The following is a 20,438-nucleotide window of genomic DNA, read 5'->3' on the forward strand; positions in this document are numbered from 1 at the left end:
TGCCACCTGACCACTTTGCCTCTTGCCTGTCACTACTTTATCAGCCACCTGACTTACTTTACCTGATCTGACCTACTTTACCTGCCACCTGACCTCACTTTGCAGCCACCTGACCTACTTCCTGCTACTATCTGCTTTACCTGCACCTGACCTACTTCTCACAATACTTTACCTGCCAACTGACCTACTTTACCTGCCTGACCCTTCCTGCCACCTGACCTACTTTCTGCAACCTCTTACTGCCACCTGACCCTTCCTGCCACCTGACCTACTTTACACACCTGACCTATCACACCTGCCACTGACCCTCTTCCTGCCACTGACCTACTTACCTGCCACCTGACCTACCCTGCCACCTGACCCTTTACCTGCCACAGCCTGCTTACCCCTGCCACCTGACCTACTTTATAGCCACCTGACCCTCTGCCTGCCACCTGACCTACTTTACCTGCCACCTGACCTACTTTACCTGCCACCTGACCTGCTTTGCCACCCCACTTCCTTTCCTGCCACTGACTTTGCACTCCACCTGACCTCACCTTTGCCACCTGACCTCCTTACTATGCCTGTCACCTGACCAACTTTACCTGCTGCACCGACTGTACTTTACTGCCACCTGACCCTCATTTACCAGCCACCTGACCCTTCCTGTCCACCTGAGCCTACTTACCTGCCACACCGCCTCACCTGACCTCCCACCTGTACTGTCCATGCACTTTTCATCCTCCAAGAGAATGGGTCGTGGGCCGTGCAGTAAACAGCAGGGTTGGTCTCCCCTCCCTCCTCCTAAGTGATGCTTGGTGCTTTGATGTCGCTGGCCTAGTGAGGCCTCAGTATGTGGCCTAGTTGCAGGAGCCTCAGTACATCAGCCTCAGTGGCTGGCAGTACAATAGGCCTAGTACAGCTGGTTCAGTACATCAGGATTAGTACAACAGGCTCAGTACAATAGGTCTAGTACAGGAACCTCAGTACATCAGGCCTAGTACGGAAACCTCCTGCACGTCTGTGTCAGGCCTAGTGCAAGATCTTAATACATGAAGCTTCCCCAAGGGCTCTGACGGGCCTATTGTCTTCTGTACGTTTGTTTCTTTTTTCCTAAAGATGTTTCCGACTTGGCTCTGGGACGTGTGGTGTTAAAAGAACTAAGTTGTCGACACACTCACTCTTCCTCTGACTGATAACGTGAAATAAAATGAAAAAACTGGGAAATAATAGATGTGGTCAGCAATTTTTTCTTTTTTTTCGGATTTTTGTTTGAGTTATTTTGATGTGATTGTTTTAAAATCACGTTATTTGTAGTGATTTAAATTAATGTCATGTTTATTGTAGCCCTTCTGAACCTTGTCAACATTTATTGCATTCAACCTCTTGAGTCACAATGCATTAACCTTTAGCGTATGATTCCTCAGGTTCCTTTACTGATAATGTACTCAAGGGATTTAAATCATAATATTACAAGGGATTAAGTCATTGTACTTTAAAGGATTATATATATATATATATATATATATATATAAATCTGCAACATTATACTTATATAAACTGCTTCCCTTCCAATCTGTAATCTCAAATCTCAAATTACCTTTGAGATTCATTAGTTGAATTATTATTATTAATCTATAATTCATCATTGACTTTTTTAGAGTTTTGAACAGGTAATTAATTAATACCTATAACACCTGCAACTCTAAGCCCTCACATGTTTAAACCTGAATCTATTAATCATTAAAATTCACATTACTATTTTTTGTAATATTTCCTTCAGTGTTGAAGTTTATCTTAATGTAGTTTTTTTTTATCGGCTAAATATAAGCGCCTGTTTACTTTTAAAATTTAAATTAGATTTGATTAATTAGTTTATTTTTTATTGTATGCAGCAGAGGCCTGGTTCTTTCTCCTGTAGTGATGTAGAAGATTCTGATCTGTGTGTGTTTGCGTGTAATGTTAATGATAATATTAGTAATGTGTGTGTTGAAAGCAGAAGAGGACAGACATTTACAAAGAAAAGAAAAACTTACAAGGTGGGGACACACAGAAACTCTGGTAACCGAAACACATTTAGTTTATTCTCTCCTCTTTTTGCCTCCTCCTCCTCCTTCCTCCTACAGCAGTCTCAGATCTGCGGCCACTCGGCCCTGCTACCTCCTGTGTAGTGTCTCAACCATGACCACCTTTTCCCTCCTGCAGGTCCTCCCTCCTTGAGTAGTCCTCCCTTCTGTAGTAGTCCCTTCCTCTTAAGTAGTCCTCCCTCCTGCAGTGGTCCTCCCTCCTGCAGTAGTCCTTCCTCCTGCAGTAGTGCCTCCCTCCTGCAGTATTCCTCCCCTCCCTCCAGTAGTCCTCCTCCTGCAGTAGCCTTCCTCCTGCAGTAGTGTCCAAACTCGACCTCCTTGCAGCACCTCCTCCTCCTGCAGTAGTCCTCCCTCCTGCAGTGGTCCCTTCCTCCTGCAGTAGTCCCTCCTCCCGTAGTCCCTCCCTCCTGCAGTAGTCGCTTCCTCCTGCAGTAGTCCCTTCCTCCTGCAGTAGTGCCTTCTGCTCTGCAGTGCCTCCCTCCTGCAGTAGTGCCTCCCTCCTCTGCAGTAGTCCCTCCTCTGCAGTAGCCTCTGCAATGCAGTCCCTCCCTCCTGCAGTAGTCCCTCCCTCCTGCAGTAGTGCCTCCCTCCTGCAGTAGTCCTCCTCCTGCAGTGGTCCCTCCCTCCTGCAGTAGTCCTTCCTCCTGCAGTGTCCTCTTTCCTGCAGTAGTCCTTCCCTCCTGCAGTAGTCCCCTCCCTCTCGTAGTCCTCCTCCTGCAGTTGATACCTCCCTCCTGCAGTAGTGCCTCCTCCTGCAGTAGTCCTCCTCCTGCAGTAGTCCCTTCCTCCTGGTGCGTTCCTCCTGCAGTAGTGCCTCCCTCCTGCAGTAGTGATCCTCCTCCTGCAGTGGTGTCTCGAACTACCACAACAACCTTAACCACCTGCCCCTCCTGCAGTATTGTCCGTCAGACGAGTCGGTACTGAGGAGCGGGGAAAAGGTGAGGCTGGAGTACAGGGCTGGGTCTCAAGATGAAGGAGGACATGGGCGGGCAGCATAACAACGCCCTCCTTCAGGCTAACATGGAGAACCTGAAGAAACAGTACGAGCAGCAGGTCAACGACATAGGCAAGGTGAGGGAGGGGAGGTGAGGGGAGGGAGTGAGGATAGATGTGAGGGGGGTGGTGTAGGGTGGGAGTAGTATGAGAGGTGAGGGTGGGGAGTGTGGTGAGGTGAGGGCAGGTATGATGGGTGGTGGGTATGTGGTGGGGTGAGGGGTGGGTATGGGGTGAGGTGAGGGTGGGTGTGAGGTGGTGGGTGTGGAGGTTAGGTGGTGAGATGGTGTGTGGTGGGGTGAGGGCAGGTATGATGGGTGGTGGGGGTGGGGTGAGGTATGGTGAGGTGAGGTGGGTATGAGGTGGGGTGAGGAGGTGTGGTGGGAGGTGGAGTGTGGGGTGAGGTGGTAGGTGTGAGGGTGAGGGTTGAGGGGGTGAGGGTGTGTGGGGTGGGGTGGGTGTGGTGGTGAGGAGTGGGTGTGGGGTGGGACTCTTAACCACAAGGGCTCTCATGCACGGGTGCAGGACTGGGGTTGGATAACCAGCAGCAGCAGACACACCAGCAGCAGGCGAAGGCAGCAGGCGCAGCATCAGACGCAGCAGCAGACGCATGGCAGGCAGTAGGCAGCATCAGACGCATTCAGCAGTTCGAGTACGGGGACGACTTTGAGGGACATCGGGGCGGAGAATTGACCTGGGGACGGACGATGCGAGGGCCTGGTAGGCTTCGTGAAGACGGGAGGAGTTTGTGGAAGGCACTAGTGACTCCCAGAGGACGAATAACACCTTGGCGGGGACCAGTGTACAGGGGTGTGTAGTGTTGGCTCTTGTGTGGTGTGGTGTGGTGTGGTGGTGTGGTTGGTGTGGTGTGGTGTGTGGTTGTGTGGTGTGGTGTGGTGGTGTGGTGTGTGGTGTGTGGTGTTTTGTGTGTGGTGTGGTGGTGGTGGTGTGGTTGGGGTGTGGTGTGGTGTGGTGGTGTGGTGCTGTGGTGTGGTGTGGTGTGGTGGTGTGGTGTGGTGCTGTGGTGTGGTGTGGTGCTGTGGTGTGTGTGTGGTGGGTGGTGTGTGTGGGTGTGGTGTGGGTGTGGTGTGGTGTGTGGTGTTTTTTGGTGTGTTGGTGTGGTTGTGGTTGTGGTGTGGTGGTGTGGTGTGTTGTGGTGGTGTGGTGTGGTGTGTGGTGTGTTGGTGTGTGGTGTGGTGCTGTGTGTGGTGTGGTGGTGTGGTGTGGTGTGGTGTGGTGGTGTGCAGTATATATGATATCTTAGTGTATAAACATTAATTATTTATACAGCAAAATGTAATTATTTGCAGTAAATGGTGCAGTAAAATCTGTCCGTTATTGGGAGGATTCTGTTATTGAGAATATCTCTTTGTAGAAGTCCGCTATTGAGAGGTTTTGCGGTAAGGCCTATCCGTTATTGGGAGGATTGTTTTGAAACCTATTGAGAAGTCCGCTGTTGAGAGGGTTTACTTCATTGAGAAATCCGCTATTGGGATTTACAATGGAAATAATCGTATACCATCATTAATCAAACCAGCATTAGATAAATTACTTAAGAATTAATTTAAGTTACGTTTAATTCCTTCCCAGAATTAGCTAATACATATTTATACAATGAATAAATGTGCAGAATTTATGATACATTTTATATAATTTGGGTCATTTATAATTTATCTGAGTAAATTATTTCACCAGATCAGTTAATCAGAGTACCATGGTTTGGGTCTGAGGGTAGGCGACCACAGTTTATTGTTTTGTGTTGTTGGGTTGGTTGTTGTTTTTGTTTGGTTGGTTGGGTTGGTGTTTGTTTTGTTGGTTGGCGACGTACTTTATTGATACATGTTAATCGATGCCATGGTTGGGTCTGAGTTGGCGACCAGGCCCACTTTATTGATGCAGTTAATCAAGTACCATGGTTAGGTCTGAGTTGGCGACTACGGCTATCAGTACAGTTAATCAGAGTACCATGGTTAGGTCTGAGGGTTGGCGACCACGGCCCACTTTATTGAGCGTTTTCAACATTAATAGACCATAATGGTATCTATAAACTTAAGAAAGTGTAAGTAGTTGAGATAAGTGATCAAAATTATAAGTATTAAGTATAGTTAAGTAAGTTCATACTGGTGCCGCAGTTTTAATAGGTCTCAATCTCACCTAACCTCTTCTTCCTCCAACTAATTCAATAACCTAAAATTTCTTAACTTAATCTAACCTAATCAAAACAAACAAAGACGTACACAGAAACCTAACATAAGACGTACACAAAAACTAAACAAACCACGTACACAAAACATAACCAAAAACGTACACAAAACCATAACTAAAAACGTACACAAAAACATAACAAAAGACGTACACATAAAATTTACAGGACATACACAAAAAACAAGCGTACACAAAACATAACTAAAACGTACACAAAACAAAAACACGCAAAATAACCCAGTACAAAAACAAACACGTACACAAAAACATAAACCAACGTGCATAAAACAAAGCACGCAAAACAACCTAACGTACACAAAAACAAAACACGTACACAAAACATAACCCAAAAAATGCAAAAACAAAACAAGAAGATAATGGCACAAACTCTTATCATAATAATCTAAAGTCAAATTATTTTTAGGAAATTAAATATAGAAGTTGGTGCGTGACTGTTGAGGCCGTGGTGCGATCTGGGTAGTATACATGCTCTGTGTGTCTGTGTATGTATGTGACTGTGTTTGCATATATGTGTGTATGTATGTATGTATTTTAATGTGTTTGTATATATATATGTTCCTCCGTCACATATCGGACCCTAACATAGCCAAAACTATCGGAAAAATGACAACACGCCAACGTCATCTATCCTTGTGATCAAGACCTACACTTACCCTGGTCTAGCGCACAATGAGTGATGAATAGCTTTATAAATCTAGACGCCATTACTCTCAATGCTTTAACCTATAAAAACTCTCAAACATTAATCTTTTCTTTAAATATAGATTAAGATCCGTTATTCAGAAATATATATATAAGATCAGATTTATATATACTGTATATACATTATAGAACACGTAAATAAATTAAATGTATCTAGAAATGTATATAGAACGAATAGCTTTATTACTAAATTATAAAGAACTGGTTAATTAACTCTCAGGTGACGATAATTATAATGTAAAAAAAACCTAAATGTGAAAAAATATTGTTTTTCCCTCCATTGTCTAGGACCCGTTTCAGTCAACACTAATTGGTGGTAATTTGTCAAAAAACCATCATTAGGGCATTAAGGTATTTTATTACAGAAGGCATACACCACCATGTGTTCAGGCATCAAGTCGATGAGGCATAGTTATAGTTTAGTTAGAAGTTCTGTTAAGTATACAATAGCATCACTTAATAGGTTATCGTGGCATAATTAGCTGCAGGTAATAGGTAAATTGAGGCTATAATTGGATATCTTATTAGAGGTATTTAGTAATTGGATATGTAAGCATAATATAATTTTCTGTAATAGGGCATTTAATAGGTCTTTTAAATAGGCTGAAGCATAGAAAGGAAGCGAATCAGATGAAATTGTACAGTACACAAGATAATTCCTGTTATATTTAAGACATACAAAATAATTCCTGTTATTTTAAGACATATAAAGGTAATTCCTCTTATATTTCACACTAATTACTAAATGCGATCTTATTTCTTCTCCAGGGACAGCACCATGATTGATACAGAAGGAGGCGTTCAAGAGGTGGGTGAAGGAGGTAGTAGGGTGCGTTCAAGAGGTGGGTGAAGGAGGTAGTAGGAGGCGTTCAAGAGTGGTGGTGGTTGGGGTGGGTGGGGTGGGGGTTGGGTGGGTGGGGGTGGGGTGGTTGGGTGGGTGGGTGTGGGGGTTGAGGTGGGTGAGATGGTAGTAGGTGTGTTCAGAAGGTGGGTGAAGGTAGTAGGGTGTGTTCAAGAGGTGGTGGGGGTGGTTGTGTGGGTGTGGGGGTTTGGGTGAAGGAGGTAGTGAGGTTCAAGGGTGGGTGAGGAGGTAGTAGGGTGTGTTCTGAAGTGGGGGTGGTGGGGTTGTGGTGGGGGTGGGGTTGTTGGGGGGTGTGGGTGTGTTTGTGGGGTTGGGGCGTTCAGAGGTGGGTGAAGGAGTGGTAGGGTGCGTTCAAGAGGTGGGGGTGGGGTTGGTGGGGGTGTGGGTGTGTTGGTGTTGGGGGTGTGGTGGTTGGGTGGTGTGGTGCGTTCAGGGTGGGTGAAGGAGGTGGTAGGAGGCTCAAGAGGTGTGAGAGTGGTGGGTAGAGGTGGTTCAGAGGTGCGTTCAGAGGTGTGAAGGTGTGGGAGGCGTTCAAGGGGTGTGTGGGAGGTAGAGTGTTCAAGTGTGTGAAGGAGTAGTGGGGTGTGTTCAAGTGTTGAAGGAGGTAGTAGGAGGCGTTCAGGTCAAAGTTCATGGTCTCAAGTAAGTGGATTAGTTTAGCTAGTCGAGTGGTGAGAAAATGCTGAGAATTGTTGTTTGTTTGATATATACTTTAGAAGGAAGTTATATTGATTTATCTCTCTCTCTCTCTCTCTTCTTTCTGTCTGTCTGGTTTGTCTCTTTTTTTTTTTTTTTTTTTTGTCTGTTTGTCTCTGTCCTTTCTTTCTCTCTCTCTTTCTCTTCTCTCTCTCTCTCTCTGTTTGTCTCTCTGTTCTTTTCTTTCACTGTCTCTCTCCTCCTTTTTTCTATTTATCTGTCTGTGTTTCCCTTTTTCCTCTTCTATGTCACTGTTTCTCTCCTCTTTTCTCTATCTATCTGTTTCTCTCTTTTTCTGTCCATCTGTCTCCATAATAACCTCCACCTCTCTATTCACCCTGCAGACTTAAAGAACTCCAGGAGAAGATGGTGGAGGTGAGAAGACACAAGACAACAGACTAAAAGCCAAGAGAAACAAGAGGAAAAAATATATGGAGGAGGAGAATCCTGAGTGAGGCGCTGAAGAACGTTGACGACGAAGATGGTATAATGATTAAGGTTTATGATGATATACATGAGGAACTACGAGCTAAGACTGACCTGGCTAAGAAACAGAAGGCAAGGTGAGGTGTTGTGGGGTGTGTTGTGGGTGTAGAAGGTGTTGTGGGTGTGTTGTGGTGTTGTGGATTATGAAGGTGTTGTGGGTGTAGGGGTGTGTGTGTGTAGGGAGGTGAGAGGTGCAGACTGACCTGGCTAAGGAAACAGAAGCAAAGGTGAGTGTTGTGGGGTGTGTTGTGTGTGGGTGTAGAAGGTGTTGTGGGTGTGTTGTGGGGGTGTGTTGTGTGGTTGTAGAAGGTGTTATGGGTGTGTTGTTGGGTGTGTTGTGGGTGTAAAGGTGTTGGGTGTGTTGTGGGTGTAGAAGGTGTTGTGGGTGTGTTGTTGGGTGTGTTGTGGGTTTGGGTGAGGTGGGATGTGTTGTGGGTTGAGGATGTGTGGGTGTTGTGGTGGGATGTGGGAGTGGGTGGTGGTGTGTGGGATGTGTGGGATGTGTGGCAGGTGTGGGGTGTGGGATGTGGATGTGTGGGTGGTGTGGGATGTGTGGATGGTGGAGTGGTGGGGATGTGGTGTGTGGAGTGGGTGTGGGATGTGTGGGATGTGTGTGGGTGTGGGATGTGGGATGTGTGGGGTGGGGTGTGGTGTGGGTGTGGGGTGTGGGATGTGGGATGTGTGCAGGTGGGGGTGTGTGGGATGTGTGGTGTGGTGGGGATGTGGATGTGTGGTGTGGGGTGTGGGATGTGTGGGATGTGTGTGGGTGTGGGGTGTGTGTGTGGTGTGGGGATGTGGGATGTGTGGGTGTGGGTGTGGGATGTGTGGGTGTGGGGGTGTGGGTGTGGTGTGGGATGTGTGCAGGGGTGGGGATGTGTGGGTTGTGGCAGGTGTGAGTGGGAGTGTGTGGGGTGGGTGTGTGGTGGGGTGGTGGGGTGGTTGTGGTGGGTTGGGTGGGGGATGTGTGGGATGGTGGGTGTGGTGTGGGATGTGTGGGATGTGGCAGGTGTGAGGTGTGGGATGTGTGGGTGTGTGGGATGTGGGATGTGGCAGGTGGGTGTGGTGGGATGTGTGGGATGTGTGACGGGTGTGATGTGGTGGGTATAGGATGTGTAGGATATTAGTATTATTGACAGAATCCTTTCATCAATTATTCATAAGATCAGGATGTTTAGGATGGAGAAAGATGACAGTAGTGCCACACACACACACACACACACACACACACACACACACACACACACACACACACACACACACACAATTACCCCCTCCTCTCTTTTCATCCTATATCTCTCTCTCACTCTGTCTCTCTCTCACTCTCTCTCTCTCTCTCTCATTCCAGATTAGCTCTCTAGAAAACGAGATATCAGACTTGACTTCAGAGTTCCAGGAGGAGAGATCGGATTACCTGGAGACAATAGAAAACAGGAACAACAGATCAAGCTCCTTACTGCCATCCTAGACAAGGTGAGAAGCGAGTCCTGTAGGATCTTGTGAGTCTATGTAGGATTGACGTTTTTGTAGTTTTTTTTTTGTAGGATGTTGTTTAGGTGTTCTAGGTTTGTAGGATTGATTTTTTTTGTTCGTGTGGTAATATTTTCGAGTTTTGTAGGATTTGAGTTTTTATTGTTCTAGTTTTGTAAGTTAGTGTTCTAGTCAGTGTTCTTGTTGGAGTTTTTATGTCTTGTAGGTTGGATTTGTAGTTTTGCTAGAATTTATAGTTTTTGTAGGATTTGGTTTTTTATGTGTTCTAATTTTTAGGTTTAAGTGTTCTAGTACAGTGTTCTTGTGGGTTGGGTTTTATAGTTTGATTTTTTAGATCATCGTGACTAAATATTCTTGTAGAGATAAAGTTTTTTAAAGTTGTCTAATATTTTAGTTGTGTATTCTTGTATTTGTGTATTTTGTAGTTTTCTGGGTAAACAAGATTTACAGTAAACTACAGGAGTTACAAATATCCTAGGCTATTCTTTGAGCTACAGACCTGAAGGGTATCTGTAGCAACAGGGAATAATTAAGAGATCTAGACAGCACAGGCTCTGCAGGTTCAGCCCACCATCAGGAGACACCTCAGTAACCTAACCTCTCCCTCCTGGGTTCAGCCCACCATTAGGGGACACTACAGTAACTATTTATCTCCTCCTACAGGTTCAGCCCACCATCAGGAGACACCTCAGTAACCTAACCTCTCCTCCTACAGGTTCAGCCCACCTCAGGAACACCTACAGTAACCCAACCTCTCCCTCCTAGGGTTCAGCCCACCATTAGGAGCACCTACAGTAACCTCCTCTCTCCCCTACAGGTTCAGCCCATCAGGGGAGCACCTACAGTAACTAACCTCTCCCTCCTACAGGTTCAGCCCATTAGAGACACCTCACAGTAACCTTCCTCTCCCTCCTACAGGTTCACCCACCATTAGGGAGACACCTACAGTAACTAACCTCTCCCTCCTAAGTTCAGCCCATCAGAACACCTACAGTAACCTAACCTCTCCCTCCTACAGGTTCAGCCCACCATCAGGAGACACCTACAGTAACCTAACCTCTCCCTCCTACAGGTTCAGCCCACCATCAGGAGACACCTACAGTAACTTAACCTCTCCCTCCTACAGGTTCAGCCCACCATCAGGAGACACCTACAGTAACCTAACCTCTCCCTCCTACAGGTTCAGCCCACCATCAGGAGACACCTACAGTAACCTAACCTCTCCCTCCTACAGGTTCAGCCCACCATCAGGAGACACCTACAGTAACCTAACCTCTCCCTCCTACAGGTTCAGCCCACCATCAGGAGACACTCTACAGTAATCCTAACCCTCTCCTCCTACAGGTTCAGCCCACCATCAGGAGACACCTACAGTAACCCAACCTCTCCCTCCTACAGGTTCAGCCCACCATCAGGAGACACCTACAGTAACCTAACCTCTCCCTCCTACAGGTTCAGCCCACCATCAGGAGACACCTACAGTAACCTAACCTCTCCCTCCTACAGGTTCAGCCCACCATCAGGAGACACCTACAGTAACCTAACCTCTCCCTCCTACAGGTTCAGCCCACCATCAGGAGACACCTACAGTAACCTAACCTCTCCCTCCTACAGGTTCAGCCCACCATCAGGAGACACCTACAGTAACCTAACCTCTCCCTCCTACAGGTTCAGCCCACCATCAGGAGACACCTACAGTAACCTAACCTCTCCCTCCTACAGGTTCAGCCCACCATCAGGAGAGATTGTAACTACAGTAACGTAGACGCGATAAAGAAGGAGGCGGTGTGGGAGGACGAGTACCAAAGATGGAAGGTGCCGGACCTGGTGCTGATCAAGACTAAACTTCCTCCTGCTGGTACGTGTGGCGCTGAGCCCTCTCTACTGTGGGTAATTTGTTGTGGTTAACTTACTGAGGTTAATTTGCTGTGGTTAACTTGTTGTGGTTAACTTACTGAGGTTAATTTGTTGTGGTTAATTACTGTGTGATTAATTACTGAGGTTAATTTGCTGTGGTTAACTTGTTGTGGTTAACTTACTGAGGTTAATTTGCTGTGGTTAATTACTGTGTGATTAATTACTGTGTGATTAATTACTGAGGTTAATTACTGTGGTTAATTTGTTGTGGTTAACTTACTGTGGTTAATTGAGTGTATTTAATTTACTTCAGGTTAATTTACTGCGATTAATTACTATGGCTAATTTGCTGCTGATAACTAACTGTGCTTGTCAACTCTGATTAAATTACTGTAGTACTGCAATTAATTTCACAAGGCTAATTAACTACGCTTAAATTACTGTGGTTAATATACAGTAGTTACTATAATTAATTATTATTATTTTTTACTATATCTACATTATAATTATATCCACCTTTTATAAATTAGGGAATGAAATGTATTAGTAATTATCTCAATACTAATTACAGGTATTATATATGACAGTAGCTTAATTAATGTATAAAACTACATAAGGGAATTGATCTCAATGTAAACAACAATATTACCAACTTTAACTATCTAATTAAACTTGGCTACACTGATAACACAAAACAGGTTAGGTTAGGTTAGATTAGATTAGGTTAGATTAGGTTAGGTTAGGTTAGATTAGGATAGGTTAGGTTAGGTTAGGATAGGTTAGGTTAGATTAGGATAAGTTTGGTTAGGTTAGGTTTTTTTATATCAGATATACCTGCAGTAATAAGGAACAGTAATAAGGAAGGTACACGGGAGTTTGGTCATGTTTACACTGAGATGCTGTGAGTCGTCATGGAGTTTGGGGGTAGGGGTGGGGGGTGGGGGGGGGGGTAGGGGGGTGGTAGGGGGTAGGGGTGGGGGTGGGGTGGAGGTAGGGGGGGGGTAGGGGTGGAGGTAGGGGTGGAGGTAGGGGTGGGGGTAGGGGGTGGGGGTAGGGGTGGGGGTAGGGGTGGAGGTAGGGGTGGGGGGTAGGGGTGAAGGTAGGGGGTGGGAGGTAGGTTAGGTTAGGTTAGGTTAGGTTAGGTTAGGTTAGGTTAGGTCCTGTCTTGTCCATTGACCAGGTGATGTGTGTGTGTGTGTGTGTGTGTGTGTGTGTGTGTGTGTGTGACCCCAAGAGGTAGCCGTATAGGACACTGTACCATTAAGCTACACTACAATAGCCGTATAGGACACTGTACCATTAAGCTACACTACAATAGGTGTACACTATATACCTGTGTCTCGGTACATGAGTAGTTCCCCCAGGCCAGACTCCACCTCCGACTGAACACTTGCTGGTGAACTGTCGCCATAACACACGGGTTAAATTATCATATCTAAGTTAAGGTGTTATTGACGTGAAATGATTTTGAACATTACAAAGGATCTCTAATGGGTTCATCAGCAACTGTTCGGGCGGTACAGTGGTGGTCTTGTAAGGGGGGTACTGTATCCTCGGGTACAGTGGAGTGAGAGGTGTTGTATCTTCGGGTACAGTGGGGTGCCCAGACCTCACGGTAGATATTGTGTAGTGTAAGACTCCCACGGTAGTCACAACTGTGTCCTGGTGTTAGTTAAGTGTCGCATCGTGGTGCTCGGCCGTAGAGGAGACACCCGTGTAGCTACTGACTACACGTTGCCCGAACTACCACTTTTAATATTTGCTTTATTCCCGAAGGATGTTACTCTGATAGTACTTGGAGGTGATAGAGAGTTGGTTGGATACTGAGGCAGGTCAGGGAGGCCGTGTGAGGTCCTCAGCATGTCTGTAACCGGGACCTCGCCTGCACGGGAACTACTGTACACTCATATAACAAACACATACAAATTTAATCATCAATAGGCAGGCAAATCATCACATACCATACCTAAAATATCTGAAACTTGAATCATTTTATATTAAGATGAAGTCAATAGTCGGAGATGCACCAATAGCCAGTCTTCATACAGTAGTTTAATAGTAAGAAATGTTCCCGTGCAGTACCTAGCGCCTCCCCCTGCACCCCCAGCCTCTTACAGCCCGTATCTTACTTCATCTCTCGTGTCTGGACCCGAGTTCTCTAAGGTTCTCCCGTCGAGTTTCTTCACGTTTGTTCATGTTTACGAGTGTTTATATTTACGTTTGTTCATGTTTACGTTTTGTTCATTTCTGTGTCGTATATTAAGACAGCCAGATGGAGGTGGTGCCACGGAAGGACCTTAGAGGACCTGGACCATAGTCGTGTATTACTCCGCCGTGATCGCTCGTGCCCGCACCTCTGAAGGAGAAGAACCAACCTGCTTCTTCTCCCTGTTTCAATACTGAGAGTCGCAGCAGTTGTCATCCGTCACGACATACACAAGACAGTGACAAAACAAAAAAACGAAATAACTAAGGAATTGGATAGTATATAAGACGAGTAGATTAAAAAAAAAAACTTTAAAATGTTTAACTAACTCGAGACATCATCATTACAAAGGTGTACCGGTAACATATATTTTCCCCAGTAAACTTGTCTCACTCACAGTCTCACGCCTCACCTCAATACTGTGGTTGTGGCCTCCCTCTGGTTAAGTCACCCCCAGGAGCTACCTACCACACAACCTGCAGGAGTTAACCACGATCATACAGGAGTTAACAGGATTATACACCACATGAACCATACAGTTACTTATTACGTATGACATATGGTGACGCCAAACAGCAGAATCAAAACAAGAACATGAGGGTGGGAGGAGAGGTACACACGTTCATGAGGATGTGAGGAGAGGTACACACGTTCATGAGGGTGGGAGGAGAGGTACACACACGTTCATGAGGGTGGGAGGAGAGGTACACACGTTCATGAGGGTGTGAGGAGAGGTACACACGTTCATGCGGGTGTGAGGAGAGGTACACAGGTTCATGAGGGTGTGAGGAGAGGTACACACGTTCATGAGGGTGGGAGGAGAGGTACACACGTTCATGAGGGTGTGAGGAGAGGTACACACGTTCATGAGGGTGTGAGTAGAGGTACACACGTTCATGGCGGTGTGAGAAGAGGTACACACGTTCATGACGGTGTGAGAAGAGGTACACACGTTCATGACGGTGTGAGGAGAGGTATACACGTTCCAACTTAACTCTTTGAGGATGAAGCTTCAAGATTTCCTCCTCACTGAGGTAAAATCATCGCTCTTAATAGGGCAAATCATCGTCCTTAATAGGTTAAACCACCGTCCTTAATAGGTTAATCCACCGTCCTTAATAGGTTAATCCACCGTCCTTAATAGGGCAAACCATCGTCCTTAATAGGTTAAACCATCGCCATTAATAGGTTAAACCATCGTCCTCAAAATTTTAAATGATCGTTCTCGAAGGATTGAGTCATCGTCTTTAAGTGGGTTAATATAACAAAGGTTGTTAACACGAGCGGTACATGAGAGTGTGAGGTGAGGTGCGGGCTGAGGCGTCACGCGGCTGTGTTCCTCAATGATACAGTGTTCTGGAGGCGGAGATACACCCGTCCCTGTGTCCTCCACACTCTTGCTAGGGGCGGTACTGAGCCCATCTATTTTACCTACACTTACCACCCTTGCCAATGATAACAACTCCTCCAGGTACTCACCCTAGACTTTACCTTGCCAGTGGCAGTACTTTCCTGTTCCTCCACCTCCTCCCCTCCCTACACTCGGGCAGTTTCACCTCAACACTCGTATAATTTGTGAACACGGCCTAGTGCACTCTCTCCCCCGCTCGTTTGTTCCGCGCATGTTGCCTCTCATCTTGCAACTTGCAGGGCCCACCGGCACGCTGACTCAGTCTGACTTCCTCAACAACAAGTACAACGATAATAACAACCACAGCAACAGCTTCAACAGCAGCAACAACAGCAGCTACTCCCCCCCTAATCGCATCCAGCCTGGTGGCCGCTTCCCCTCCCAGACTGCGCCTGCCAGGCTGGGCATGTGGGACGATGACAACGATGACAAGATCCTTAAGGTTCCGTCACTTAGTGCATGACGCTGTTATAGTTAATGCACTGCATGACGCAGCACTCGTGGTAGAATAACAGAACATCTGAGTCTGTGCTGATAACTCACTGGCCGCCACCACTGAAAACTGGCACAGCTTATGAGAGAAAACGTTCCTCTTATGTGTGTTATTGACTCCTACACCAGCTGTCACCTACCTGCCTGTCGCACCTTGCATGACGCCTCTCACTTCCCTCTCCCGAACACGTCATTCACGCCTTTCATCCTCCCCTTCAGGAGGCGGTGGTCCTGATAAACCAGTCCCTTTGTTCCTGTAATCACTGAAGCTTCTCCCCTCTTGTCATTATTTTCTCTCAAGACAGGAAGGGTACAGTACTTTGCTTGTGACAAGGAGGTGATGTATGGAACCATGAGTGCCAGGTGAGTGTCGTGTGTGTAGGGGTGGCACTACCTCCATCACCACCCGGGCTGGAGGTTAGGTGAGCTCTAGAGGCCGTGGTGAATGATCCTGGTATGTACTTAGGTGAAAGACTCACAAGGACATAATCCTTGGGCTATGGTGTCCTGCAGGAATCCAGCCAGGAGTCCGCACCCGCCAAGGTCCTCCCAGCGCTCGTGTGGGCGGGTGGGCGGCTGCTCTCCCTGGCAGTGACCCGCCCACGCCCCCAGAAGACACCCTGGAGGAGGAGCTGTTGAACCTGGACAGCGAACCGGACGATCCCTTCCTACAGGTCGATTGCATGAAGACAGTTTTGACTCCCCGTTGGGGTTCACTAAATACCCGGACCCGACCCTCGAACCCGGACCCTCGACTAACCTATCTGAATATAACGTAATCTCTCCTTAACACCACATAATATAACCTAGCTAATCCTAACTTAACTTAACCTAACTTAAGCTATTAACCCCAAGCTTAACTTAACCTCACCTAATTTAGCCACCTAACTAAACTTAAACGAACGTAACTTACCTTAACTTAACCTAACCTATAAACTAAATTCAGTACACAATAATACAAATCCGGTTTCTGGTTTAGGTCCGGGATTTTAGTTCAACCCCCCCGTTATCCTTATTCATCTCTCCCCCTCCTTCCCCTTCCCCTCCCTGTCGACAACTTCCCCTCCCTCCTTTCCCGCTACTGTCGTCATTGCCTTTCCCACAGAATATCGTACACTATCTATTGTAAGGAACTGTTTATTGTAATGAATAACCCCTAACAATATTACACACAGCTACTCTATCTATAAACACATAATTACTGTATTTTATAGGAGTAGCAGATACAATAAGTAACAATACATTAACTCTTGGGAAAAATGGACGTTAGTGAGTGATATAATACCTTCGTGAGTATCGTAAGTGGTGTTGAAGACGACTGTGTCTTACAAGATGTTGGTTTAGATCTCTTATACGATTGTCTTTTGTTATAGTTTATCATGTTGGTGTCTTAGATTCAGGTACTTATACTTCCTAGGTCATTGAAGAAACGTCATAGTTGTTGATATTTTTTTCCCCTATAGATAATAATAATTCTCTAGGTTAATAATTCATAATTAAAAGTTATTGATACCCTAATCGTCACCTCACACACCTCTCCAGCACCTTAATTTAGCACAGGTGACCGGCAGTTCAGTGTTGCCGAATTATTTCAGGTTTATAAACTCATTAGTCGCCTGTTGTCTGATCTTCTCTCCTCCCTCACTAATTAATTTATAATCCTGGTGTTCCTGGTCAGGTGAGTCCAGGTAAGGGGAGGGATAGTGGGTGTTGATATGGCCCAGGTGGTTGATGACATGGCCCAGGTGGTTGATGACATGGCCCAGGTGGTTGATGACATGGGGTGACTCGCTTTCATAGCACACACACACACACACACACACACACACACACACACACACACACACACACACACACACACTTCAATCCTTCGTCGTCTTTCTCCCCACTTCCTTCACTTCTTTCTTCCCTCTTTGGCCTTTAAATTTTTCACCCTTCCCCTTCTCCATATATATCAGTCTTCCCTTCTTCCCTATCTTCGTTATCTCTCTCTCTCTCTCTCTGCCTATTTTTTCCCTCGTATTCTTCCTGTTCTAAGGGTCGCTGGTTCAATCCCGAGGCACTCCCAGGTCACCCAGCTGTCCATGGTGCCTGATTTCACAGTTGGGGAGGTGAAACGGCTGTCAGGTGCAGTGTCGGCTATGCTATGCTATCTCTTAGGGTTTATAGTGTGTTTTAACCACCGTTGTCCCTGTTATGTATAAACCTTCATCTTGTGGGATTTTGGGTTTAATTTACGAGTTTTACTGTTTTTTAAAGTTTTATTCTGGTTTTTGTGAGTTTTTTTTTAGCTTTGGGGCTCATTGGTTTTAATTTTTTGGGGGGTTAGGTTTAGGTTTTCTAGCTTTGTTGAGCTGTGTTGGGTTTATATTTTATGTGGTTTATATGTGGTTTATTTTTTTTTTCTCTCGGATTTATTTTGTCTGTAATTCTTGGATTTTTTCATGTTTATATTTTTCTTTCGGTTGTTTATTTTAGCTGTAAGTTGAAGCAATGTAGGTGTTGAGTTTAGCTGGTGGAGGACATATTGGTATCATCTGTTCAAGTTTTAGCTTTTAAATTATACTTCAAATTAAATTCAGCTGTGAAGTCAAGTTGATCTGTTATCATTTTCATTTAGCTTATAGCTATAACACAGCTTTTGACCAGGCAGGTCATGTACGTGGCGATGCCTGTCAAGTGCACGTATCAGATGTACGTATGGAGTGCACGAGACGATACTCTTAATAGGTGCACGTAATATCGCCTGCATACATACCTGGTACAGCGGCTGGGTGGATTTTGTGAGAATTGGCAACAGTGTGTTTGTTGACCTCGTAGTATATTAAGGTGGATGGGCATGTTTGGCTACAGGGATCCATGTGCAGGGGTAGGAATACCAGGTTTGTCCTGACTGTGAAGTAATGCTGACGTGCTCTGCCATGTATTGACTAATGTTTGCCATGTCGGATTTTGACCTTCATGGATTGATCATACTGTTGACCTGAGAAGAGAGGGAGAGTCTATGATCCCTGTAATTACTATTATGTTCCAACATGATGTAGAGGTAGCCACATATCCCAACAGAGAAAGTTTGTAGTTGTGGTCTATGAACTAGTCGGTACATTAAAAGATATATAATCAACGAGAGTATACATAGAAAAGCCGATAATTAAAACACAGACATTGTGATATCATATTGGCGAAAATATTGTATGAAAAAAATTGATAAAAAAGGTTCCACATATAACAGTAGGAAGCTCGACTTTACTTCTGTCATGATAATAAACAAAATATTTTCATACTTCAGCTACCTAGCGTCTCTTAGTATAGTTCACTTGACGAGGTGATTCCTAATGATGACCAATGATCATGACTGTACCCCGGCCCTACCTAGCCCCGTCCCTACCTAGTCCGCCTCGCCCCGGCCCTACCTAGCCCGCCTTGCCCTAGCCCTACCTAGCCCGCCTCGCCCTAGCCCCCACACCACCTGTCTCTGTAAAATATTACCTCCGCCCACAGGGGAAATTGCATTGTCTCTTATGAGTACAATATTATACATAATATAAGCAATATATTATGTTAACATACGTAAACAGATAACATTTCTCCTCCTCCCCAAACGACCTCCAGCGACTCAAGGTTTCACAAAAGACCGTATTGACTACATAACACACCCACCGTCCATCAGATAGAGGGCAATGACGTTATAGTTGGCAGCCTGAACGTGAACAGTAACCAGCAGGAACTAACAGCAGACATAGACCAGCAGGAACTAACAGCAGACATAGACCAGCAGGAACTAACAGCAGACATAGACCAACAGGAACTAACAGGAGACATAGACCAGCAGGAACTAACAGCAGACATAGACCAGCAGGAACTAACAGCAGACATAGACCAGCAGGAACTAACAGCAGACATAGACCAACAGGAACTAACAGGAGACATAGACCAGCAGGAACTAACAGCAGACATAGACCAGCAGGAACTAACAGCAGACATAGACCAGCAGGAACCAACAGACATAGACCAACAGGAACTAACAGGAGACATAGACCAGCAGGAACTAACAGCAGACATGACCAGCAGGAACTAACAGCAGACATAGACCAACAGGAACCAACAGCAGACATAGACCAGCAGGAACTAACAGTAGACATAGACCAGTAGGAACCAACAGCAGACATAGACCAGTAGGAACTAACAGCAGACACTAGACCAGCAGACATAGACCAGCAGGAACTAACAGCAGACATAGACCAACAGGAACTAACAGGAGACATAGACCAGCAGGAACTAACAGAGACATAGACCAGCAGGAACTAACAGACATAGACCAGCAGGAACTAACAGCAGACATAGACCAGCAGGAACTAACAGCAGACATAGACCAGCAGGAATAACAGAGACATAGACACAGGAACTAACAGTAGACATAGACCAGTAGGAACTAACAGTAGACATAGACCAGCAGGAACTAACAGTAGACATAGACCAGTAGGAACTAACAGCAGACATAGACCAGTAGGAACTAACAAAGACATAGACCAGTAGGAACTAACAGCAGACATAGACCAGCAGGAACTAACAGTAGACATAATCAGCAGAAACCAACAGCAGACATAGACCAGTAGGAACTAACAGCAGACATAGACCAGCAGGAACTAACAGCAGACATAGACCAGTAGGAACTAACAGCAGACATAGTTCAGTAGGAACCAACAGCACATTACAGACCAGCAGGAACTACAATACAGACATAGACCAAAAGTAGGAACCAATACAGACATAGACCAGTAGGAACTAACAGCAGATGAGCAGACCAGTAGGAACTAACAGCAGACATAGACCCAGCAGGAACTAACAGTAGACATATAGACCAGTAGGAACTAACAGCAGACATATAGACCAGTAGGAACTAACAGCAGACATATAGACCAGCAGGAACTAACAGTAGACATAGACCAG

The 20,438-nt window shown here is 45.7% G+C and overlaps 1 protein-coding gene across 1 annotated transcript in view; it reads left to right on the plus strand.

Moving 5' to 3' along the window:
- The window catches only part of LOC121853474 (kinesin-like protein KIF17), a 78,656-nt gene extending 60,566 nt beyond the window's left edge, over nt 1-18,090 (plus strand). Inside the window, 5 exon segments of the mRNA XM_042347616.1 lie at nt 3,588-3,823; nt 9,380-9,452; nt 9,455-9,504; nt 11,245-11,380; nt 16,002-18,090. Coding sequence (XP_042203550.1) covers nt 3,588-3,823; nt 9,380-9,452; nt 9,455-9,504; nt 11,245-11,380; nt 16,002-16,267 — 761 coding nt within the window. The 3' untranslated portion in view covers nt 16,268-18,090.
- The last annotated feature ends 2,348 nt before the right edge of the window (nt 18,091-20,438 follow it).

This window comes from Homarus americanus, unplaced genomic scaffold (assembly GCF_018991925.1).
Source record: "Homarus americanus isolate GMGI-L3 unplaced genomic scaffold, GMGI_Hamer_2.0 scaffold4896, whole genome shotgun sequence".
Lineage (NCBI taxonomy): Eukaryota > Metazoa > Arthropoda > Malacostraca > Decapoda > Nephropidae > Homarus > Homarus americanus.